At 47.4% G+C, this 15,610-nt stretch overlaps 1 protein-coding gene across 1 annotated transcript; it reads right to left on the bottom strand.

The window, feature by feature from the left end:
* Window positions 1–407: 407 nt before the first annotated feature.
* MORN3 (MORN repeat containing 3) lies at window positions 408–9,750 on the bottom strand. Its single transcript, XM_054392867.1, has 5 exons — window positions 9,606–9,750; window positions 8,111–8,268; window positions 5,896–6,055; window positions 3,130–3,314; window positions 408–476 (listed from the first exon to the last, which is right to left on the bottom strand). The coding sequence occupies exons 1-5, from the start codon at window positions 9,748–9,750 to the stop codon at window positions 408–410; spliced, it is 717 nt and encodes a 238-aa protein (XP_054248842.1).
* Window positions 9,751–15,610: the final 5,860 nt, after the last annotated feature.

Here is a 15,610-nt window from a genome sequence, read left to right on the forward strand (position 1 = left end):
TTCTAAATTCAGAAGCCATCTTGGGTCACAGGTAGGCATTGGACTAAGGTAGAGGAGGGTGGGAGGGGACAATCAGACTTTTCCAGAGCTTTGCTATTGCAGGATATAACAGAAACTCTGCTGCTGCTTCTGGGAAAGACTTTGTACCTAACAGGAGGGTGATTTCTTCACAGGAGCAATAGGCCAGATTTGCTGGGCGAGGCCATTGCCTAATGGCATTTTGCTGCTTGTGGTTTTTCCTTATTTTTTGCCTTTTTCAAAAATAATGGGGTGTTGGAGGATGCATCTAAGCAAAGCCACCTGCAGAGTGGAGCACACGTGAGCAGCCACAGTGTGCATGTGAAAGTAAGTAACCCAAGATCATGGTCTTATCTTGCATCTTTCTTTTTTCCTTCAATATTCTGTTATTAATTAGGACTGTCGTCAAACATCGTCTGGGCTTCTGCTAAAACACCATCTGGATCAGCTAGTTCCACCTAAATAAAAAGAATGCAAACCAGTCAGCAGTGTAATTGAAGAATCTTAAGGTTTTCTAGATCTTGAGTTACTCCAGCATTGATGGAGAATCTCGTGTGCACCAGGACTTGAGTTTCTATTGTAGCCTTTCAGTTGCTGGTTTAGAAACATCACTGCACTTCCCTACTTCTATTAGTGTTTGAACATCATCTCCTAAAAATAGTTCTGTGTGGTCTGAGTCTCCTCTAACAAAACACGTTCTTGGGCAAAACTGGCTCTGATTTGTAGCATGTTGGGCCTCACCAGTAGATTTAAAAGGTAATTCCAGTCACCCACAGGTGATAAGAAAGCAGGAATCTGGAGATGTGCAACCCACATTCAGCTGGGTACAGGTTCTTGAAGGGAATGCCCAAGCTCTGCCAAGAACTTACCTCACCCTGACCTGCTTTATGGCCCTTATGCTCTCTGGGGGGCTCATGTGCGTGGTGTTCTCTGGGGCAGAAGATGTCCAGTCTGTTTCTCATTATGCTTTCTGAAGCTTTGGCTTCCTTCAGTAATTCAAACAGCGAATATCCTGAGTGCACTATGTTGTCTCTTCCCCCGTCTCTGCAATTATGTTCAAATTCTGCTTTGATGCAGCCCTATCATCTACAAACGATTCCTTCAAAACTCGTAACTGCTTTCTAGTTTTCAGACATTCTCTGTCCTGTGCTTCCCCACCGTTTGTTGCTTTTGCCTGCCTAGTGAAGGCACATGGTGATGCTTCCCCTGTGCCAAAACTCAGGTCTTCACCATTAGGCTCTTGCTGAAAGCTGGCTGTTTAGTCCATCTCTAGCTTTGGCAGCTTCTAATGCTCACCCATCATCTACCTTTCTCAAAAGGTTTATGAAAATCTGAAGTGTTTTTTTTTTTTCCCTCTTTTACTTCCTTCGTATTCTGAGATGAGTAAATCTCTTCACTGCAATAACAGCAGTGAAAGCTGATGCTTGCTTTTTGCTCATAGAGCAGAAGACATTTGGGCCATAACTTGGACTTTAGGGAGTTAAATAAACAGCCAAGCATGAACATCCTGCCTCAGTGAAAGGGCAAGTCCTCCCAGGCTGCTGGGCTGGCTTGTTGGGGCTGTTCTTGGGTGACCTCTGACAGACCTGATGAGGTAAATATTTTCAGCCACAGAAGCTGTGCTCCTTTCACTCTTTGCAAGACACAGATTGTTATTGTTGTTCTTTTTTTTTTTTTTTTTCCTGGCGAGTATTTAGTGCTTCTGATTCTGCACTGCTGTGGGTGTGCCTAATCCAGGATTAACTGGCTTGTCAAAATGTCTGCTCCGAGAACCCTTACTACAGAAACCAGGTTTGAAAATAAGGGAAGCAAATATGTTGCAGCTGTCAGTTTTGGTAGGCTGTGTGTACCCAGTGCCATTTGCAGCAAGCTTTCCCTGGAGCAAAGGAGGAAAGGCAGCTTTTCCTGATGTGGATCTGTGCTATTCCCTGTGTTACCAGAGTAACACAGCATGCTGTGGTTATCCAGCGTGGATCCACTCAGCTCTAAGCAAAAAGGACCTTCCCCACCCCTATTCTGCACTAACTGTCCCTTGGAAACACAAAGCCTTTGTGTTTCATCTAAGCAACACAGCCCCTGGGGATCCAAGCTGAGACTTCTGACCAGCTGTGTCACTTGGAGTCGTATGTTCCCCACTGATCCCCATTCCCTGTCCTCTGAGAACACAGAGCTGAAGACAGCCTTTCCTGTCCTCCTGCACCAAAGTGTTGTGCGAGGACCCAGCAGCTGCCAGGCTGATGGCCCAATGTGTCCATGTGCACCATTGTGCATCTCACCAAGTCTTTAGGAGGGGAATAAGGACTGGCTCTTCCTCCACAGCCTGTGTCAGCCTTAAGGGAAAAAGCAAATGGAGGATTATAGAATCATCACATAATGGTTTGGTTTGGAAGGGACCTTAAAAAATACTTAGTTCCAGCTCCTCTGCCATGGGTAGGGACACCTCCTACTGGACCAGGTTGCTCAAGGCATCATCCAGCCTGGCTTTGAACACTTGCAGGGTTGGAGCCTCCATAAGTTCTCTGGGCAACCTGTTCCAGTGCCTCACCACCCTCAGGAGGAAGAATTTCTTCCTACTGTCTAATCTAAGAATGCTGGCCCTCAGACATCCATTTGCTCACCTTGGGGTAAGGTCGAAGTTACACACATCCTTCCACCCATGGGGCTGCTGGGTATGGATAAGCTTTTGCCTCAGGGTGAAGGTAGTAGCTGGTGTTAGCACTGCACCTGCTGGGCTTTTGCTGGGGTCTGGTCAGCTTTAGTAGTTTGGCTCACTGAAAGCACCTGGTTTTGAAACAAATCCCACTATTGTCTCTCCCTCTATTGTCCCTGTTTCCTTTGTGCTGTCTCAGGTCTCTAAGCAGTTTTGGTGCATGAGAACTGCATTTTTTCAGATGTGGGTGATTAGGAGGCTCCAGCTGGGGCTGGAAGGGCCACTTGTCCCTAGGGGCTATTTAGGACACTGCTGGCCAATAGGCTTCAAGCACACACCCCATGAGCTGGGAACACCATAGGGTAATCTCTTGGAGAGTGAAATGCTACCTGGAGAGCTGCCCCAAGTGCTGAGGAGAGCAAACATCCCTAGCAAACCCAAAACGTCCAAGCAGTTATTACCTTTGGGATTGGATACTGGGGAGGAACAGGAGCCTCATCTCTGCCAAAGTCAATCAGGATGCCACACTTTGGTATATCTGCTGCCCAGATACCTTCAAACAGCTGTCCCTTATCCAAGTAGAAGAATTTCCCATGGCCATGCTTCTTTCCATCTTTCCAGCCTCCTTCATATCGATTTTCATTTGCTGCAAGTAAATGAAATGAACAGACCATGAAATCTACACCATTTCATTAAGAGGCTACAAACAAAACCAATCAACAGAGCAAACCCAGGAAATAATCTCGTTGGCCCCTGTTAGTAACATCGAGGGGGCTGCAGCATGATGTTATGCATATGTGTTTGCTGTGCTGCAGAGGGAGAAAAAGCTGCAGGAGGAGCCTGTGTTTGACCCCATGGCACAAGAACTGTGTTCATCTGCTTTCTTCTTGTGGTGATGTTAATTTCCTCTGGTATGTGGAGTGAGTGAACCTGGGGTAAGACTAGTGGCTTAGTCATTCTTCACAACATAAAAAATTACAGGACACAAGTTTTGGATTTGACACTGCAACAAATCATGCAGGATCTCTGGCTTGAAGAACTTTGCTTGTCTGGGCAAGGAGCAGTAGCACTGATCGTTGTCCAGTCAAAATAATCTTGATTTCAAATAATACTTGTAGTTATGTTTTTCCTGAATGAATTACAGGGCAAGAATTGCTGTGAATGTTTGAACAGCTCAGGCGATCAGTTACACACTGTTTTTCCAGCTGTACTGCAACTCATGGTGTTTTGCTGCAAGTCAAGAGAGTTTTTTTTTGAGCTCTGAGCTGCTCTCCAGGAATCCATCCATCCATCCATCACCAAGAGGGAAAGAAGAGCTGCAAGGAGAAGAAAGCAGCTTCATCCAGGGATGCTGGCTGAGAGGGGGCCTCCTACCCATCATGGGTTGGGCTGGGATACATCTAAGGCACCCTGCTCTCTCTAGGAGAGTTCTCTCTTGTCCTTTTCTTCCCAGATACTGTGTTTCTAAACAAGAAACCACAGGGATTGCTGGCCAAGTTACTTAGTGGAGTATCTTTGAGTCTCAGAAGAGCTTGCCATTCCTCATGGCAAAAGGTGGTCAAAATGCCAGGTACTGCAGAGGGAGCTGGGAACTGTCAGAATGCTGCAAGGAAAGACAGAAAAAAAAAATGCTTTGGAGTATGGTTGCCAGGCTCTTCAGCCTGAAGAGGTTTACAGGTTGGAGCCATGGTGGTGGTTATCTTCAGCTTGCATCTGGTTGTGTGCTCACCTGCAATACCTGCCTCTCCTATCCACTGGTGGGAGCAGCTCAGCTTCTGCTCTCCATCTGCCAACATCTCGGAAAACACCGAAATCACAGACCTGGCTGTGATGCAGGGGGCATCAAATGCCCTGGCTGCACCATGGTGCCCAGCTGCTCCTATCTGCTCTCCTCCCAGAGCATCTCAGAGGCTGTGCTGCTCACCGCAGATCGTCTGCAGACATGCAATGCTCTGGCTTAGACGCCATTCAGCAGCCTCTGGGTGGCGAATCTGTGTGGAGCTCCCAGCCAAGCTCACCCTTACTGGGCACACTGCCACTACAAGCAATTTAATCTTGAGCTGCAGCTCATCGTGACCTCCACTGAAGAACTCCTTTTCTTTCACCATCGCAAAGCTGCCGGCACGTGGGCACACTTCCAGCAACTGAAGCGAATACATTAAGCTTGTGGGTATGAAATAATTGCCCTGGCTAATTTTAACCAAAAGGAATCCGTCTCCTGATTGATTGCAGCCTAGGGTGGAGGCAAGAGGGCTCTGAAACGGTGCAGCAGCCATGGCTCAGCCCCCAGGGGCCATCAGTTCACAACACTGATGCTGACTTTGATGGGAGAGAAGAGAATCTATGGAAGAAGTTACCCTTGGAAGTGGATGCTGATTTCATCTGGATGAGCTATTAGTCCAAAGTGACTTTACAGTCAGCAGGGAGCGCAGTCATGCATCTGATGTGTAGTGAAGGTCATGCTTGTTCCTCCTGGCTGTTTTGCTTAGCTAATTACTAGCCTTGAGATCACTTTCAGGCAAAAAAAAAAAAAATTAATAATAATATGGAGATAATATTTTTTCAAATGGTCCTGGAATGAATTACCTTGTACTGCAAAGGAATAGGAGTCTTGGCTTCAGGGGAAAATGTGTTAAACTCTAGGCAAATTAAGGGGGGGGGAAATCCTTATTTCTATTTTTACACTCAGATTGCCCCCAACATTCCCAATCTGTGATGTGTTTGGTGTTATTTCTGGGAAGGGATTGTGTACTAATGAAATCTCTGTGTTCACTCCATGTGAGCCAGTGTCGGAAGAAAGCGAGGGGATTGAGTGAACACAAAAAGGAAACTTGTCTTTTTTTTTTTTCCTGTGATGGAAATTGGACTCCTCTTCGGTATGCAGCAGTTTGAAAGTGTGTCTGGCAAAGTGCCCGGCTTGAAAGGAGATTTGCTCTTCTCTGACCCAACAGTTTATTATCTCCAACCCTAACCATCCCTGTCATTTACATGTAAATCACAGCAAAAACAAGCTTTCATGCGTGTGGCCCTGAGCAGCACAACACTGACACTTGCACAGCTCGAGCTGCCTCCAGCCCCAAGCAAGGAGGGGAGGGATGAAGCAGGGTATCAGCCACAACCCTGACCCAAGGCTGATGGACAGCAGAAGCACCTGGAGAGCAGAACCTAAAGCCTAAATACCTTGCGGGGGTAAGGCAGAGGCAGTGTTGGGTCTGGCTGGTACTTACGCAGCCGCAGCATGCCCTGCCCATGGGGCTGGTCCTGCAGCCACTGTCCATCGTAGATGGAGCCGTCCTGGTAGCACATCCGTCCCCAGCCGCTGCGCAGCCCTCCGCTCCACTCCCCCTCGTAGCGCTCCCCACGGGGGCAGAGCGTCGTCCCGTAGCCCTGGAGGGGAATAGAGCTGGCTGGTTAGGAGGCTCTGTAGTGAAAGAGGTAGATGTTGGATGTGGGGACATGATTGCCTTGATGCACATTCTGATTACTACTCTTACACATGGCTGCTGGCTGCCCAGCTCAGTGCTGTTCATGTGTTGAAGGAAAGGAGAGGTGATGGTGTGGGGTTTTGGTTTTTTTTTTTGGCAAATGTTTTACTCCCACAACAAAACCTCAGTTTTATATCTCAGTGTGTTATTGCTGGCATAATTGCAGCCAATATTTAGTTAAAAATGGGTTTTACTAGAATATAAACCTGCCTGAGGATAGGCAGCATTAAAAAGAGCTGTCTCTCAATGTGGGGATTTTATGCCTTTTAACTCTGATGATGCTTCCTACAGCCCAGTGTGTCCAAGATGGACATCTTCTTCCCCTGCCCTGGGGCAGACAGGTTTCTAAGTGATGCTAACCATAAAAGAGGTAATGTCCTAAACAGCTCCTTGCCTTGCCTCCTTCCACCTGTCAAGAAACTAAAGGCAGTCCTGAAGGCTGCCTGCAGTGTAACCAGAGGGTGCAGGCAGCAATGCCACATGCAACTTCCTGCAGTTGGGCACTGGGCCAGGATCCCTGGGACAGGAGGTATCACCTTCACAGTACAGGAATGCTCACATGTTGGAACTGTCTCTGCTTTTTGCTTTTTCTCTTTAGATTTGATGCCACTGGTGATTTCGTTGGTGAACTTCTGAATGTAGAACCACTGTGGACATGAAAGTCAGGGACCCTAGGAGGTGTTTGTCTTACATGTGTGTTTTCCATTAAGAGAAGTCCAGAGTTACCCCCTATACTGGGAAGTGATACCAGTAATAAATATTTACATATTACTAATGAGTTTTGCAACTTAATGTATAAAGCAGTAAGTTTTCTCTGGACAAAAAGGTAACGTCAGTTCTGGAAATAATTGATTTTTGTGAGCATTAGTTTTATTAAACCACATGGATGTAAAGGGGAGGTTTCTGTAGGAGAACAAAACCACCCCAGTGGTTTAAATGTCATTATAAACCTTTCACCAAAGCTCAGTCACCCAAAACACATCCTCCAAGAGAGTGGAGCCACAGAGCCGCATGCCAGTTAGAAGCACAAGAGGCTATTAATTCAATTTAAGAGCAGACACAAAGGCAAGCACAATGTTTCCACTGGCAGATGAGAAAAGGTTCCTATAAGGATTGCATAAGATTGCACATAAGATTGCAGTCGTTTTTACCAGATGACTTGCTTTTTATGTTCCGTTTAGACAAACCAGTGATTTATGTGACAGGCTTAATTTCCAAAAGAACTGATGTTATTTGTCTAATATGCTGTAAAACTACCAGCAGAAGCTACATTTTTCTGCACTGCTTATAACACAGGTTCCTGCAACGGCTTCAAGGATGAGAGGGATGAATGGGATGAGTGGGGAGGATTAAGATGTGGGATATGAAACCTCTCATCGTGCTTGGCAGAGCTGCAGGTGAGTCCAGTCAGTGATCACTTCTCTGTAGCAGCTGGTGGGAGGTCAGGACCTAGCTCAGTCACCAGTGGATGAGTGGGATAGGTCAGTTTCCAGTGAGGAGACATGGGTGAAGGGGTGTACTCAGCCATGCTTGGCTTTTTAGGAACAATGATTTTTTTATTCCTGAAGCTTCCTGGGCTTTTTGCAGGTTTCAATTAAGATTTAAAATGATCCCAAGACTGGAAAAACATCTGTTCCTATAGCTTTGGCCCAGAGTCACGCTGCTGCTTCCCTATGGCCAGTCACGGGACATGGTGCAGCTCCTGCAGCATCTGACATAAAGTGAGAAAAGAGCAGAGAGGTTGGGAAGGGCAGGGGGAGAGGGCTTAAACACCAGAGCTTTTGCTCTTGCTTTCATTTTCTTGTATCACCTATTTGTTTCCCCAGACCCCTGCAATTCAGCCTCAGCAGGGGAAAGCTCAGTATTTTATGTGATCTTTTTGCACGTGTCACCCAACTCCTCCCTGTGTTTTGGGGCACAGTTTCCTCGCTGCCAGCAGGGGCAGGACATCACTTACGCACTTTTGGTCGTTTTTCCACCAGCCTGTATACACCTTCTTGTATTCCTTGGTTACAGGGTCAAAAATGCTGTATGAGCCATAACCATCCCGCTTCCCAAACTTCCAGTCACCACTATAAATAGCTCTGGAGCGTTTCCACAACTGGGTGCCTTTACCTGTTTAATAAACAAGAGGAATTACAGGGAGAACATTGGGGTTGTTAGGAAAAAGGTTTTCAGGGCTCCATTCCAGGCGAGGCAACACTCCCTCCTCCAAGGCAGGGTTGTGTCTGGGATTTTGTTCAGCTTTGTTAATGCATTGTTAATCTTGATTAGGTGCTTCCTGTGTGGGCTTTGCTTGAATGCACTTAAATATTTTCAAAATTCAGTTTACTGCTTTTAAACATTCCTGTCCTGCTCTGGCTGCTCAGGGCTCCAGCAGGGTCTCCTTCCCCTGCTCTGTCTCCTTCAGCACCTGCCACAGCTCAAGAATAAAAGAATATTCCTGAAGCCAAGCCAGAGGCTGAGGGAGCTGCAAGGGCCTGTGCAGGGCCTGTGCAGGGCCTGTGCAGCCAGGGCACACCCCAATGAGTGGAGCTGGCTGCAGTTTGCTGTGTTTGCAGGGGACTTTAAACATCTGTAGTCCAGGTATTTCAGATAACTGCCCTTGACAGCGTGCAAAAGCTCCTCAAAATTATCTATTAGAAATGTTTGATCACATTTCTGCATTTTTTATATATATATCTCAAAGACATATATGACATGAGCCAGCAGTGTGCCCAGGTGGCCAAGAGAGCCAATGGCATCCTGGCCTGCATCAGGCATAGTTTGGCCAGCAGGAGCAGGGAGGTCATTGTACCCCTGTACACAGCACTGGTTAGGCCACACCTTGAGTACTGTGTCCAGTTCTGGGCCCCTCAGTTTAGGAAAGATGTTGAATTGCTGGAGCATGTCCAGAGAAGGGCAACGAGGCTGGGGAGAGGCCTTGAGCACAAGCCCTATGAGGAGAGGCTGAGGGAGCTGGGACTGTTTAGCCTGGAGAAGAGGAGGCTCAGGGGTGACCTCATTGCTGTCTACAACTACCTGAAGGGAGGTTGTAGCCAGGAGGGGGTTGGTCTCTTCTCCCAGGCAACCAGCACCAGAACAAGAGGACACAGTCTCAAGCTGTGCCAGGGGAGGTTTAGGCTGGAGGTGAGGAGAAAGTTCTTCACAGAGAGAGTGGTTGGCCATTGGAATGTGCTGCCCAGGGAGGTGGTGGAGTCACCATCCCTGGAGGTGTTCAAGAGGGGACTGGACATGGCACTTGGTGCCATGGCTTAGATAGTCATGAGGTTTAGGGTGACAGGTTGGACTCGATGATCTTTGAGGTCTCTTCCAGCCTTCTTGATTCTATGATTCTATGATATGTGTCTAGCCATACATGAATGAATGCACATAGAACTGGCTGCTCTCTGTCCCTACTAACTTTTGTAAAGACAGCTAAATCGGTACTTTTTCTGTGAATGATCTCTTACCATGTTTCAAATTGTCCAGCCATTCTCCAGTATACTGATCCCCATTTACAGCATAGACTGTGTGTCTTAATCCACATTTCTGTGCTTTCCTGTCCCATTCATGCCAAAGAGGCTCTGTAGCCCTGGGGTATTTTACAACGGGCATATTGTTCCTGGCTGCAGAGGAAAACAAATGATTGTCAGCAATAAATTAGAGAGAAATTACTAAGGCAGGTACTGGCAGAACAGTATTTTTGAACTGTGTTTTGATACGCAACTGAGATTTGATGGCTGGTTTCAGAGGGGTAAAATAGAGATATAACAAACAGAAAAGAGATATAACAAACCAGCAGTACCTGAGAACAGGCTCCCAGCAGAGTCTGGCCCTTAAGGAAATGTTAAATAGGTCTCAACAAGTTGGGTCTATGGTGGGTATCAGTCTCTACACCTGGCAGAGGTCCTGGGGAGCACAGGGAAAGGCAGCCCCTTTTCAGTGCAGCCAAAACCCTGCTGGGCTCCTTCCCAAGGCCACTCCCCCACCAGCTCTGTGCAAAGCAGGAGCAGTCATTTAAGCAACTTAGAATTTTTTTTTTTGTTTTCTAGGAAATATCTCAGGAGACTGGAAAATATTCACAAGACAGAGTGGGTCGGAGAGTTGGCTAGCATCCTTGGGGGTGCACCAGGAGCTGGGACACTTCATACACCCAGAAGTACCATAACTTAGGTCCCTTTACTGCTAAAGACACCAGTCCTGCAGGTGTCTGGTTAAAAGGGACCCAAACCACAATACTTCTATCTCCCAGGAGGCTGCAGACTCACACAGACCAGGACAAGTGCTAACCAGTCAAGCAAGCCCCCAAGGAGGTTGGTTTTAAAGCAGGAAAAGCAGACAGAGGATGATAGGTACAGTGGAGGGGGCAGGGGGGCCGGCGGGGGATGTAATTCGAGTGTCAGAGTGATGGAGGGAAAGGATCAGTGCAGGGGAAGAGGAGGGAGAAGATGTTCTGACCCATCAGTACAGAGAGCACAGGAAGTGGCACGGTGGTGATCTCTGGGCATTGCTGGTAGAACAGCTGTTCGGCACAGCGGGAATGCTACCATGGGCCAGGAGGCGACAGGAGGTTATAGGAAGCCACTCTTGTAAACCATAAATAAACGCCCAAAGGCGGCTGTAATAAAAACCCCCAAGTTTCTTTGAATGCCGTCAACACCCAGAGCTTGGCTGCAGCCCGGCAGGGTGGGATACTCTCTGATTTCGTCTCCTGAGCTCCCCCTTCTGTCTTGATCTGCCTGGCCGAGCCATATGGAGTAATTTTGCAGCATCTCTGCCTGATCAGTAGAGCAGAGCTCCCGTTCCTGCTGTGCTTCGGGTGCTGGGAAGCTGGAGTGGGGAAAAACATGGAGTTTGGGAAGAGGAGGAAAAGAAACGAGCTTGGGGTCCTTCACAGGGAATAAAAGCTGGAGAGTTCATCCTCAAGTCTTCACATAGTTGTGGGAAATGGTCATGTGACAGCTCTTTGGTGGGATATCGTCACTTAAAAAAGTACTGTGTCCGTGAGGAGCTCTCCTCCCTAAAAACACGGTATGTCCTTACCGTGGGGTCCTGGGAAGTGCAGGCAGGGCTGAGGGGCCTGGCTGGGCACTGCATTGTGAGCTCAGATCCGGGGAGGTTCCTGCCAGGCTGTGGTGGGAGGAAAGGGGCTGGAGAGGGAGTTCCCAGCTGGTTGCTCCCCCATCAGCTGTTGAACACAGGTGTCTCCTCCGCTGACCTCAAGGAGAGGAGGGAAGGTAAGGACCACTATGTTACCAACCCTCAGAGTAGCTGTTTTGGGGATGGAGTAGTCTGTGAGTGCAGAGGATGTTCTGGCAGCTGAACACTACCTACCTGTTTTGGAGATGCTGAGGGTAAGATCTGTTCCTCAGTACGATGGAGTCACAGCCCAGCGCAGGAGATGGATTTTTCTGCAGTGCAAACACAGGACACACCACAGCTGCTAAGTTCCTCCCTCTCCTTTGCATGCCACAGCCCGCAAAGAGCGGAATCTTGCCGTTATTTGCCAAGGGCTGGGGGTGTGCAGGACACAAAGATGCATGTTGCTAACTCATGTCTGTCTTCCCTGTGCTTTGGGAGCAGAAAAGCTGAGCTACAGCTACATGCCCCTACCCTGACACCGGCCATGACCTCCAAGCAGCTCATGGCTGAAAAGGGCTTTTTCCCCACTGCCTCAGCCAGATGGGAGCTTCACCCCACCCCATTACTGCTATCTAACCACTTCTTTAGCACAGATCTTAGGATTAGAAAACCCAGGGAGGATTCCCAGCTTCAGGGGCACCCCCAACACCCCACCATCTGTTTGCTGTGCCCTCTGAGGTACAGATCACCCAGCATGATACAGGCTGGTGAGAGCCATCTTTGCTTGCTGAGACCTCTCCAAATTTATTACAGCTGTGCCAGGTTTGTGTAACTGTTCGTGTAGTTGGTATTTATGTTTTTAGTCACACATAGCCACCTAGAACCATAGAATCATAGAATTGTTAGGGGTGGAAGTGACCTCAAGGATCATCTAGTTCCAATACCCCTGCTATAGGCAGGGACACGTCCCACTGGATCAAGTTGCCCAGAGCCACATCCAGCCTGGCCTTAAAAACCTCCAGGGCTTCTACCACCTCCCTGGACAACCTGTTCCAGTGTCTCACCACCCTCATGGTGTAAAACTTCTTCCTAACATCCAGTCTGAATCTACCCACTTCTAGTTTTCCTCCATTCCTCCTAGTTCTATCACTACCTGACATCCTAAAAAGTCTCTCCCCAGCTTTCTTGTAGGCCCCCTTCAGATACTGGAAGGCCACAATAAGGTCTCCACAGAGCCTTCTCTTCTCCAGCCTGAACAGCATGAACACCTACTACCGGGGCAGAAGGAGGTTCGCAACCAGAGGCAGGTGGTGCAGAGCCCTGGCAACAGCAGCTGCAGCTCTCAGTGCTGACGACTAGAGGCTGCTGCTCCCACGTGTGTTAGTGACTCCTGTGCTGGGGGATGAGGTCTTTGGAGTCCCAGACTCTCCAGACACTGCTCCATGCTCTCACCTTGGAGTTTTATCAGGTCTCTAGTAAAAAGAAGCTTTAGTTTGCATGGCCTTTCTACTTCTCCACACAACTGGAGAGCAATGCAATTTAGTTACAACTATACTTTTTTTTTTTGTTTTCAGTCTTACATCTTAACTTAATGAAGAGCAATGTGAAAAATACACCCACCTGCAGAGAGGAGGCTGCTGGCTGTCCCTGGCAGCACCCTGCCTGTCATCACACCACATCCCACTGTGTGATCTCCACACTGGCTCTGCCTGCACGGTAGCATCCAACTAACCATTACCCAGCCCCAAGGATGCTCTGGGTGAATTCACTCCCTGCATTTACCTCTGCCCCATGGCACTGCCTCGCACCAGGGTCTCTTTTGTTGGCACCTTCCAGCACAGCCAAGCCATCCCCAGCCCTTCCTTGTCCCCATGGCAGCATCTCCTTACAGGATGCTCCTTTTGCTGCTCCTCCCCAACAAGAGCTGGGTGCCAGAGCAGCGACAGGAGGGGACAATTGGGAAAGCTCCTGTGCTCAGTTTGCAAAACAGTCTCAAGTTTGTCCCACGCTCTCCCCAAAACCACCCCATGGGCACCAACCTGTGCTCGGCTGGGTGCTGCCGGCCGCCTTGGCAGCGTCGTCATAGCAACTCAAACAAACTCCTGTGCTCAGGGTGATGGAAGCACGGCTGGGAGAGCTGCCGGAGAGCTGGAGAGGCTGCAGGATGGAGCAGCTGCAGGTTCCTCTGTGGAGGGATGGAGCTGGAGCCAGGTTCCTCTGGGGAGCTGCCGAGCACACGCCACACTCCCAAGTTACATGTCTTTGCGTTAGGGATTATCCTGCAGAACATAAAATGCTGATAAGCAGTGTGTGTTTCTCCTCTGGTTGTTGTGTTATAGGTGCAGCAGCTGGAAATTAAAGTACTGACTACAGTCCTGATGGGTGACAAATAAATCAGCTTTGTGAATGTTGGAAGAAAAAGGAGAAAGTCCCTGAAAATGCACATCAAAAGTCTTAAGAGAAAAATCTGAATAAACCTGACACTAATTCCTTCATCCATTACACTCCTTCTGCAGCCTCAGCAAGCAGAAATTGCCATTATGGCCTTGTGGGTGTCTGTAATAATCTTCCCTAATGGGTACTTAACCATGCACGATTCAAGTATAAAATGCAAGTTCTTGTCTCACTCCTGTAAGCCAAACATATTTAGTTATTCTCATCCTTTTACTGTATTTCTTGTGCACCACATTGCAGGCTGGATGGTAACAATTACGAAGTAAGTGGGGTGAAACAAAGCACTTGTCTCTGTGGAGGTGAGATATAGCTTGGTCTTCCCTGATGTATCAGAAAATTATTTTGATTCACTGAACTCAAATTTTATTTAAAACCTGTGATTCCACTACAGGAGAAGGAAAATCATCAGTAACTAAGAAGTATGGAAAATTTTTGTAAAGGATGTCAGATATGTAGAAAATATAATTCAGCCCAAATGGGAGGGATAAACCTGAACTGACCCAGAAATACCTAACAAAATTCTCTTCTGCTCCCAAGAGCAGTCATTTCAAGGCAGAACACTGAGGTCACTATGAAAAACATGCTCAAAATCCAGAATACAATGGGCTAGGAGAACTTGGCTTTTCCTTGATGCAGTTCCCCTTGTTTTGTCCCTACCTGCCAAACTTTGGCCTCAGATCTCCTTCTTGGCTCTTTAGAAATCTTTCACAGACATTGGTCGCTGCCACTGCGGAGCACCAGCAAAGCCTCCTCCACAGACAGTGATGGGTCTTCAGCTCTGCTGCTGTTGGTACCTTTGCTGCTTCAGTCATCTGGCACTTGGTGAAACTGCACATTTATGCAGGCTGAAAAGAAGCTGTCAAATCCTTGGTGTCAGCTGTGTTGTAACTCGGTCCATCACACTGCCAATACAATCCACTTTTAGCTCTCCACTTCCTTCCAGTTGGGACACACTGAAGAGCAAACCAAGTGAGGGCAGGATGTGTGGGGAAACATGCCCAGAAACACACCGTTTGTGGGGCAAGGTCTATGACATATGATGTGCCTTAATTTTTTTTAATTTTAAAGAGTACTTTTTTTTTTTTAATTAAATAAACCCAAAGGACCTCAGTGTTTCACACTGAAACCAATCATTTCCATTTCACAGTGGGAGAAGACAGCTGCTCCGAGATGAGTTTGCTCACATGAAGCTTGGGGAATCACCCAAGTGAGTGCCCAAACCAACTGAAAACTGTCAGAACCAATAATTTAAGTTTATTCTGGGAACTTTGTAGAATAAATAGAGAAAAAAACATTTAGAGAAACATATGTTGGCATCCTTTAAAGGTGAAGAATGTGACAACAACATACTGTGGAAGTAGGATGCTCAGACGTGTGGTTTATTGCTGCTACATTCAAAAGAAAAGCCAGAGGAAGAGGTGGGAGGGTCTTGGACTCCAACCAAGCTATGTGGGGTTTAGCTGGATGAGCACAGAGTGGCTGCAGCACTGAAGAGGCTTCCCCACTGCTTCGGTTTTAAGAATTATTATTAGCAGGATTTAGGAGGGCTTGAAGTGAAAGGTTTGAGATGTAAACTTCACTGGTTTATTGGCTTAAGAGGCAGCCTTGTGGGAAAGCATTTCTTTAAACCTCTTCCCTCCTTTTTGCTCAGAGCAGCTCTCCCAAGATAAAAACCCCCAAAACACGTTGGTTTTCCATCAAACTAGTTTAAAGTGAGAACCTTAGGTTATTTGAAATGTTCAAGCATTTACACAGTCATGTAAAGTGAAAAGCTAAAGTCTTTGAAGCTGACACTGAGAAGATTTTCTCCTCTGTTGCTGCAGATTTACAGCTAATTGACATACCTAAGATCATCAGATCCAACCTTCTACCCAATACCTCCACGACTACTTCTATTGTCTCAACTGCCTGCAGAAAAGACTGTTCAAAGGCAGAGTTA

This window comes from Indicator indicator, chromosome 26 (assembly GCF_027791375.1).
Source record: "Indicator indicator isolate 239-I01 chromosome 26, UM_Iind_1.1, whole genome shotgun sequence".
In the NCBI taxonomy this organism is placed as follows: domain Eukaryota; kingdom Metazoa; phylum Chordata; class Aves; order Piciformes; family Indicatoridae; genus Indicator; species Indicator indicator.